The sequence below is a fragment of the Myotis davidii genome, unplaced genomic scaffold (genome assembly GCF_000327345.1).
Source record: "Myotis davidii unplaced genomic scaffold, ASM32734v1 scaffold259, whole genome shotgun sequence".
In the NCBI taxonomy this organism is placed as follows: Eukaryota; Metazoa; Chordata; class Mammalia; order Chiroptera; family Vespertilionidae; genus Myotis; species Myotis davidii.
The window spans coordinates 6,739,244-6,749,644 of record NW_006292687.1 but is presented as its reverse complement, the minus strand read 5'-3'; the positions used below and the strand labels follow the sequence as shown (position 1 = coordinate 6,749,644).

At 38.8% G+C, this 10,401-nt stretch overlaps 1 protein-coding gene across 1 annotated transcript in view; it reads left to right on the top strand.

Moving 5' to 3' along the window:
• FHOD3 (formin homology 2 domain containing 3) overlaps positions 1-10,401 on the top strand; it is a 324,340-nt gene that overhangs the window by 107,125 nt on the left and 206,814 nt on the right. The window contains exon 4 of the mRNA XM_015565558.1: positions 5,513-5,580. Coding sequence (XP_015421044.1) covers positions 5,513-5,580 — 68 coding nt within the window. The remainder of the gene's footprint in view (positions 1-5,512; positions 5,581-10,401) is intronic.

Sequence of the window (10,401 nt, the reverse complement as noted above, 5' to 3'; positions counted from 1 at the left end):
AGGAATTGTGCCTCTCATAAAATGACAAATTATATGTCATTTACCAACATCCTCCATCCCTAGTCCTTCCTAACCTCTTGGCAAATTGTGGTGTCTCCTAAAATGCATGTTAAAATCAACAGAACAAGACATACAGATGGCCCACAGACACATGAAAAGATGCTCAACATCACTAACCATCAGGAAAATACAATAAAAACCACAACGAGATCTCATTGTGCCAGAGTGTCTATTATGAGAAAGACTACAAAGAATAAGTGCTGGTGAGGATTGCAGACTGGTGCAGCCACCTCAAAAATTTAGAAGGAAAACCACCATATGACTCAGCAATCCCACTTCCAGCATTTATCTGAAGAAATGAAAACACTAATTTGAAAAGATATATATATCCCTGTGTTCATTGCAGCGTCATTTACAACAGCTAAGAGAGGGAAGCAACCTAGCTGTTGGTAGATGAATGGATAAAGAAGATGTGGAATATTTCTCAGCCAAAAAAGAGAAGGAAATCTTGCCATTTATGACCACATGGGTGAACCTAAGTGAGATAAGTCAGGTAGAGATAGATACCATGATTTCACTTATATGGTGACTCTAACAAAACAAAACAAAACAAACAAACAAACAAACAAAATTAAACAGAAACAAGCTCATAGATACAGAGAACAAACTGATGACTGTCAGATGGCACAGAGTGGGGGGAGGAGCAAAAAGGTGAAGGAGATTAAGAAGTACAAATTGTCAGTTATAAAATTAGTCATGAGGATGTAATGTATAGCATAGGGAATATAGTCAATAATATTGTGATGACTATGTACAGTGACAGATGGCTATTAGATTTAGCATGGTGATTACTTTCTAAGGTATATAAATGCCTGGTCACTATGCTGTACACCTGAAACTAATACAATATTGCATGTCAACTATAATTTAAAATTTAAAATAAGAATCAACAAGCCAGGTAGGGTATAGCGGCTTTTTGGTATCACTATGCTTTTAAAATAGATGAAAAATTTGTTTTAATTAAGCACTGTGGTTTCATTTTACACAATGATATTGGTTCTTTGAAGAGAGATCATATCAGTTATCTTTTCCAAAAATCAGTAGTTTGGGGCAATATCTCTTTGAATGTGTATTTGGTCATTTAAATGTCAATCACAATGGTGATAGCTCCATATGTTCTCATATGATGTGGGGACAAGCTAATGACATTTGTTAAAGTGTTGGTTGCATAGGAAGAAGAAAGGTTTGCAGTACTTTGGGAGAGAGTATCTTTGTCCATAAAAATAAAACTTCACTGTCTATCATTTTTATGAAAGATTTAAAAAAAAGCTACAACTTAGATCCCAGATGGAAGGATTTCTGGTCTAGACCTCATCTAGTACTTTATAGCTATGGAATTAAAAAACAAAGTGTTTAAATAAATAAATAAATAAATAAATAAATAGAAAACCAAAGTGTTTTAAAGGTCATTTACGCAGAATACATAATATGCTTATATAGTTTAGCTGATCTTTTGAGCTTTGATATTGACACATTGCAGGCCAGTAGTTTTATTGGTTGCTTTACCCAGTGGCCAGATGGGCTTCTTTGAACGAGTACAAAAAACGTTCTATATAAATGCTAAAGGCACACTTTAAATTTAAATACTCATTGCATTTTGAAGTTATTTATTACATGTTCTTACAAGCTAATATCTTTTTAAAGTATGATACTTTGTAAAACACTGTGTAATATGAAGCGAGAATTCTCGTGATCTGTCTGCAATGTCTTAAAAGAACAAAAACCTGTATGAAAATCTGTGAATCTCTCTCTGAAATTTGTTAAAGTGTTGGTTGCATAGGAAGAAGAAAGGTTTGCAGTACTTTGGGAGAGAGTATCTTTGTCCATAAAAATAAAACTTCACTGTCTATCATTTTTATGAAAGATTTAAAAAAAAGCTACAACTTAGATCCCAGATGGAAGGATTTCTGGTCTAGACCTCATCTAGTACTTTATAGCTATGGAATTAAAAAACAAAGTGTTTTAGTTCTGGCTGGTTTTTCTCAGTGGTTAGAGCATCAGCCTGTGGACCAAAGGGTCTTGAGTTCCATTCTCAGTCAAGGGCATGAACCTCAGTTGCGGGTTCAATCCCTGGTGCCAGTTGGGGCTTGGGTTGAAGTTATTTATTACATGTTCTTACAAGCTAATATCTTTTTAAAGTATGATACTTTGTAAAACACTGTGTAATATGAAGCGAGAATTCTCGTGATCTGTCTGCAATGTCTTAAAAGAACAAAAACCTGTATGAAAATCTGTGAATCTCTCTCTGAAGTCTGTAGTGTTAATTTTCTCACATAAAAGAAATAATTATTATTTGGGAACCATACTATTTTATTATTCAGCATTGTTTGGGATCAACAATTATTGAAGTAAAAGAGATAATTATAAGTATTTTTTAAAAATTAAAGACTATTGGAATGCAAAGTACTTACTTCCTGAGTAGAAATTCTAGTTTGTTTTAATTAAAAGTCACGGCAAAAAAAGAAGGGGGAGAGATTTTTTTTGGTTCCACTCAAAGATATCATTGGTGTTTGTACAAGGAGTTTTCTCATCAAAGGGGAAGAGGCATGGTCAGGCCTCCCTGGGGGTCTCTGTTCAGTGCCATGGAAGGACTCATTGGTGATGTCCTAGAGCAGCGGTTCTCAACCTGTGGGTTGTGACCCCTTTGGGGGTTGAACGACCCTTTCACAGGGGTCGCCTAAGACCATCAGGAAACACATATATAATTACATATTGTTTTTGTGATTAATCACTATGTTTTAATTATGTTCAATTTGTAACAATGAAATTGGGGGTCACCACAACATGAGGAACTGTATTAAAGGGTCGTGGCATTAGGAAAGTTGAGAACCACTGTCCTAGAGGCTAAAAACACAGTGAACGCAGACCAGTTAAAAGATAGAGATTGTCAGATTGGATAGAAACAAGTCTCAAACACATGTCCTAGAAACCCTACACAGACAGGTTAAATATAAAAGGATGGAAAAAAATACACCCTGAAAACACTAACCACACACTAACTGACCATATTAACATTAGGAAATATTAGAAAAGTAGGCTTTAAACAAGAAATATTGAGGAAGAGAGGCATCACATAATGGTATAGGTCAGTTCTGAAAGCCATAGCAACCTTAACTGTGAGTGCACCTACCAACAGAACTTCAAAGGACCTAAAGCAAAACATATAAAGCTGAAAGAAGAAATAGACAATCCACAATAATAGCTGATTTCAATGGGTAAACACGAATTCAGTAAGACTAGAAGACCTTAGCAACACTGTCATTCAGTGTGACCTAGTGAGTATTTATGGAACAGTCCACCCAATAACAACAGCAGAATACACTTCTTTTTTTCATGTGTACATTAGACATTTACCAAGATAAAAAAAAAATTCTGGGCCATAAAATCAACCTTAATAAATTTAAGTAATTGATATGTAAAGTTCTCAGCATAGAGCAATTAAACTAAAAAATCAGTAACACAAAGAACTCTGGAAAATCTCCAAATATTTGGAAGTTAAGCAACATAGTACTATACCATAGTTCAAACAAAAATTAAAGGATTAAGTTATTCCCTTTTGAATTGAATGAAATATGCAAACTTCATTTAATTTTGAATCGAATGAAAATGAAAACACGATATATCAAAATCTGTGGAATGTAGGTAAAGCAGTGCTCAGAAATTTATAGCATTTTATACTTACATTCAACAGAAGAAAGGTCTAAATCAGTTATTTAAGTTTCCATCTTAGGAAACTAGAAAATAAAAGGCAAATTAAACCAAAAGTCGGCAGAAGGAAGAAAATAATCAGTAAAATAGAAATCAGAAAAGCAATGGAAGAAACAATGAAATAAAAAGCTGATTCTTTGAAAAGATCAATACAATTGATACATCTCTAGCCAAATTAACCAAGTGAAAAGGAGAGGAGTAACAGATTACCAATATCAGAGAAAAAAGGAGATTGTTATAGTCAATAAAAGGATAATAGGGAATATTATGAACAGATTTATGCCTATACATTTAATAACTTAGGTGAAATAGAGAAATTCCTTGAAAACACAAATCACCAAGCTCATTCAAAAAGAAATAAGATAATCAGAATAGCCCTATCTTAATAGAAGAAATTGAATTTTTTAGTTGAAAAAAAATTTAGTTTTATAGTTGAAAACTTTCTAACAATAAAAAAATATTTCAGCCCCAGGTGGCTTCACTGGAGAATTCCGCCAAACATTTAAGGAAGAAATAACACCAAGGCTACACAAACTCTTTCTGAAAGTAGAAAAGGAGTGAATACCTCCAACCGAAGAGGTCAGCATTGCCTCAATGTTAGCCCTACTATAAGAAAACTGCAGATCAATATTGCTCATGAATATAGGTGCAAAAATCCTCAACAACATATTGTCATTCTCAGCTAATTATTTTCTAATATGCTTAATCCTTATTTTTTAAAAAAGGGATTGTTTCGACAATGGCGCCAAGTACTAAAACCTTAACACTCAGGACACAACTAACTGTTGTTCTCATTCCTAAGAATCAGAAGCCATGACAGATTGCTGGTAACTAAGGGACGGAGGTGATGTTGTGAATCCATGGAAGGCAGAGTTCTGCTTGTTGTCTGGTGGTACATGGCAGAAAGCCTAATGCAAGCCTCCTTACCTTATTAAGAGGTACTCTCTCTGCTAGTAATTTTGGATTACTCACCTGTTTATCCTGTTGCATTGTGACCTTGGGAGGCCGAGCCCTGGGTCAAGTTCACCTCCTTATTCGCAAGGCCGGGCCTAACCAGGAAATGTTAAATGTGATCCATTGAATCGTGTGGTTGTAGAAGTTGGAAGGAATTTTGAACCAGTGAATATAGAGCCAGGGCTCCTCCACCTGCCTTGCTCAAAGCCAGGGCCCATCCTTGAACATGAGTGAGAGCTCAGGTACTGGCACAGCTGCAGCGGGGCTCCTGTCATCGAAGAAGCCAGTCCATCCTGAGGGCCACCACCTTCCCTTGGGTCTCTTGAGGCAACCATTAGCTCCCAGGGAAAAAGGTGGCACTGAAAAGCTTTCTCAGCCCAGTCGCAGAATGATTTATACTCGAGCCGGAGAGCATGGTGGGACAGAGGCTGTGAGGCAAGGAAGGAGGCTGGTGGAGGGTGAATTCAGTTTTAGCTGTTATTTTTTAGGTATAGTTCACCATCAAGTGTAATCGTCTATAAAGAGCTGGACATAGAGAGCTGGAGAGAGGGAGGGTGTTGGCCGAGGGTGCAAATCTGGGTATCATTCTCTATAACTCCCCAGCCCCCCCCGCCCCATAACAGCCCAGACTGTTTTTGCTCTATTGGAAGTGAGGCCTGTATCCTAAATGAAATGGATTCGGTTTACTCACCTTTCCAGTGGAAATTCTATAATTGTTCATATCCTCTCTGTGTTTTTACTGTCTGTTGAATCAATTAAGTTAATTTTACATGTTGTTTCTTTCTTTCAGAAAAACTGTACAACTCCAGCGGGCGAGATTTAAGAAGGGCCCTTTTCTCCCTGAAGCAGATATTTCAGGTAAGAGAGGAAGAAAGTGCTCTTGGATTCTGTTTTTGCAGTGCTATGGAATGAGATACAGACCAGGGTATACCTTTTATTGATTACTGTCTGCCTCAGTGTAAACCTGTCTTGTCATTGCCCTCAGGGTGCACATCTCAGAAAAATTAAAACAGCTGTCTACAGACACTGCCTGCTTTGGTCCTCCCCAGCTCCATCTTTTCTCCCGCTTCCCACCAGAGGGTTTGAGGGTGTCATTCTCTTGCTGGTTCCTCGTAGCCTTCTGGATTACTTCTGGATTTCTCAGTATAACACGAAGGCCCTTCTGGATCTGTCTTCTGTTCACACCTTGGTGTCCTTGGCTGAATCCTAAGTTCCACCTGTGATTGCATTCTGGGAGCCATCTGTGCCTTCTCTCTTCTGCACCTTTGCCCCAAGACCTAGTGCTTTTATCCCAGAATGCATTGCCCCCAACCCAAATCTACTCTCAATGTCTCTCAGTTTCCTTCCTGGTATCTCCTTCTGTCAGAGAGCCTTTCCCCAAAGTAAATGGCCTCTCACCACAGTCATGGTCCCTCTGAATACCCCTGATGTCCTCTGTGCTTACATCAAGTATGGAACTTAGATACTTCGGGTACTTGTGCGAGTCCAGTCATCTGGGAGCTCGCTGAGTTCCATCGCTGGGTCTCTGAGGCCTCGCACAGTGTCTGGTGCCATTTATGCAGTCGATGAATGGGCTGCGCAACCGGGATGGTCTAAACAGATGTCTGTCTTCTGTCCTCTCTGTCTCTAATTTAGTCAGTGCTTCACTGACTAATTGTCCCAAAGCTCCACCTCCCACACATCCATCTGTGTATCCCTGTTCCTTAGATGAACAAAGCGGAACTTCTTCACCCTCCATGACGTCCTCTCTCAAACTCAGATTCCTGACTGCGGGAGCTGGACTTCCACTGTATCCCCAGAGGCCACACCCATGCCCCTCCTCACCCTGACTCCTGCAGTCCCTTGTCTGCCTGTGTTTCTGTTGTTCAGCTTTGACTTCTTTCAAAACCTGTGTTCCCCTTGTTGAGTATTCAGTAGATGGCAGAACCACACAGAGAAGAGCTATTCTAAGTGACTTTAAAATACTGTAATCTGTGCATCTTGAATCACACACACACACACACAAAGGAACTGTTTTCATGTTTACAATAATCATGGTGGTGGTGGTAGTGTTGATATTGCTATTCTGAGACTGTGTGAGTGTATAGTTATCCCAATTTTGTCATTCTTAGAGTTCTTAGGGATTGGGATTCTTGGTGTGAGGTAGAAAGAAGATAGAAAGGTAGAAGAGGTTAGGTTAAAAGCTCTGTATTCCTGAATTGGAAAAGTCAGACTGAACTCATGTTGTATATTATTTTAACAATCAAACAAGCAAATAAGCATATTTATAGCTCTGTTTATGGAAAAGGACTAAAAGCACTGATCAATCCATTAGCCAAAAGCACCCAAAGCAGCAAGACCGTGGTCTTAAAATACGGAAAAGAAGCAGAGCTCTTTGGAGAAATAGCTAATTCTAAGTCTAGAGAAGGAAATGGGTAAAATAAACTTGGAGCCTCTTATATGGATAGCAAGGAAGCTGTCAAATACTACTATGACTATTGCCAAAAGAGTCTCCCACTGGTTGGTCAAAGATGGGACAATGTAAGCACCAATAAGGATGATAATTTCAATGAATTAAAACACATCAAGTGTTCGCATTGATGAGTTCATCATGATACTAGAAAAAAATAAACCTAATGGATTGCTCACCATTGGAAAATGCTTGCGTCCAGCTCGTAATTTTGAAAATGGGTGAAGTTTTAGAATCTCATATTTACCTCTTCCTATGCGAACTTTAGGATAATCAAACAGTAGTTGAAGTCAAATTTTATGTATAAAAATATTCTAGCTTAGAAGTAATAAAGAGTGATAGAATTAAAATACCCTGATTTTACAACCCCTAATGAATGAATGGATAGATAGGTCTTGAGCAGCCAGAGCTGCTGATGTGACAGCGATGAGAAACAACCAAATGCTATGTGTGTCATCATGGAAACACTACCATCAATGATGTGGTCAAGCCAACAAAGTCAACCCTGGAGCTGATCATGCTCTATGTGCAATAACCAATGAATAAATGATCTAGGACCGAGGTGCTTGTTACACTACACCACAGGCGTGTAATCAACAAAACCCAGACTGTGGGCAAATGACCTACTTTCTTCAACACATAAATTTCAAGGGGAAAAAAAGAGAGACAAATTAAAAGACATTTAAAATTTATATCAAATAATTGCCACATGTGGATCTTATTTGGATCCTGACACAAATTGTAAGAAAACAGTATTTATGAGACAGAAATCTGGTCACTGACTGGACATTTGATAACATAAGAAAGCATTATGATAATAGAAAATAAAATTTGAAAGAAAAAAAAATTAAAGTATTACAAAAAAAAAAGAAAGCATTAATTTTTTTAAATTATGAGTACATAATTTTAAAGAGTTCCTATTTTGGAGATACATATTGGAATACTTATGGATTAAATGATGTGATATCTGGGATTTGCTTCAAATTAATATGACAGCAGACTGGGGGTGTGACAGAAGAAACAGGATTGGTATGACTTGATTGGCACCAGGGGGTTCACTAAATTATTCTGTCTTATTTTGTATATGTTTAAAGTTTTCTATGGTGAAAAATTAAAAAAATAAAACAAATATGTTTGGGGTCTTATTGCACATCCCCTCACCACGCCTGCTCTGTAGTGTTGGCTCTGGATTCGCAGGGATGCTGTTTCTACTGTTTATTCATTAAACAAATATTTTTGAGCAGCCTTTGTCCACACCTCATAGGCAAGGGGGAAGGTGTTTGCCATCAGAAGTTTATAACCTGTCTGGAAGACCACCCACGTGTGCTCAAAATAGCTGTAAACCACAGAGCAAGGATGCCTTGGGGATTGAATGGGTTACACAGGTTGCAAGCTGTCTGAGACCTCGATCATGTCTCACACCCATGAGCCTGCCTCTCCATCATCCTTGCATTTTCTAGATGTGGAGGTTCTACTTGGAATTAGGGGGTAAACAACAACAACAACAACAACAACAACAACAACAAAAACTTGAGCCATTGCCCATTTGGACTGCGTTGCATATTCCTTGACTAATAGGCATTAAAGAATGACTGCAGGTTAATGCATGGCTCTGATAGAAAATTCTGAAATGCAGTGATAGTCACTTATTCGTTAGTGTGAACATTTTGATTTCATTCTTGTTGTTTCAAGAACGACTTATTAGTGCCTGTATATTTTATGATATGTGTTTAAAATCTAGTACATTGCCGATTTGGAAGATACTCTCCACATTTATTATCCATACATTTTTAGCTCCTAAAGTGCCTTATCTACATATGTGCATACATTTTACTTTGGGTTCTGAATTATTTTTATAAACACCATCTCCTCTGTCCAGTGTTTTTTCTAGGTACCTTTCCCAGACAGTCAACTCGATATTAATATTAGTGATTAGCTTGAGTGGTTTCTTGAGAGCTTGTTCTCACTTTTTCACCATGAAGTCATGTGTGAATCTAGTTTTAGTTAAAGTAATAAACATTTGTTACATGCTTGGAAAAACTTTCTGACTAGACATGAGCTCATCTAAATGTTCACTTTTCACATATGCTGGTGGAAAAGGATATGGATGGAGAGAGAATTATTTTTTATTTCCTTTATACATAGGAGTGTAAAGTAATTTTCCAAAAACTCATGATACTGTCCCATTTTCTCTTGCTTTCCAAAGCCATGATTATCTTAAAGTCTGAGCTAACACAGCTGTCTCTCATTACCTTCGGGGCACAAGCCTTGCTCCCCCTCCCCCGGTGCCCTCTGAACACTGAGAGCGCTTTCTTGGTTCAGAGGGAGCCCGTGCCGGGCCTGCCCACACTGAGCTCACGTCCTCCATCCATATAATTGGAAAATGCCGTAAAATCCAAATGAGGGGCTGATTTAACAGAGAGACTGGAGAATTGTGCCAGTTCGTCTACATTATTTTTTCTTTTCTGGAGATCAACCAGGGTTGCTGACCATTCCTAGAAGAATAACCTTTCATTATTCCATTAAGCTTTCTACTATTTACATCACTGAGGTTTTTTAGTTTTGCTCTGTTGTTATAATTGAAGAAGAATGTTCCAGCCTTATCCTGGTTGTGTTTGAGACAAGGCACTGTCCGATTGAGGGACTCTCCCACAGCAGCAGAAGAATGATCCCTCTCCTACGTTTCCATTCGGTAGAGGTGGCTACTACAGGATAGAGTGCACTGGGGGAGGGCAGGGAGGGCTGGTGGACATAGGTGACGTGGCCACTGTTTGTCACTCTTGAGTCTTTATCTATAAAGAGAAGGTAGGATTAGATTAGTGGTTTTTGAACTGGCCAGCCTTTAGGATTTCCTGGGGAATTCAATAATAGCAAAGCTGGGCCTCACTTCCAGAAATTCTGGTTAAGTCCTTTGGGGAAGGGTCCTGCTTCCTCTTCCTTTTCAAAGCTCCCAGATGATCCGAAGTGGGCTGAGGCCCATCTGGGAGCTGAGCACCTCCCAGTCACCTGGAGGGCACCTTCCAATCACGTGGAGGGCGTGGTAGGCACAGGTCCGTGGGTCCCACAGCAAACTTTCCTATCAAGTAAGTCAGGAATGGAGCTGGGCGTTTGCATTTTTAACAAGTTCCCAGGTGACCCTCTTGCTCCCCATGGGTCTGGAGACCTCTCTTTGTGAACCACCGAGTTGACCTGAGGTTCGTTCCTTGCCTGGCCTGCCTTCTGTGAGCAGT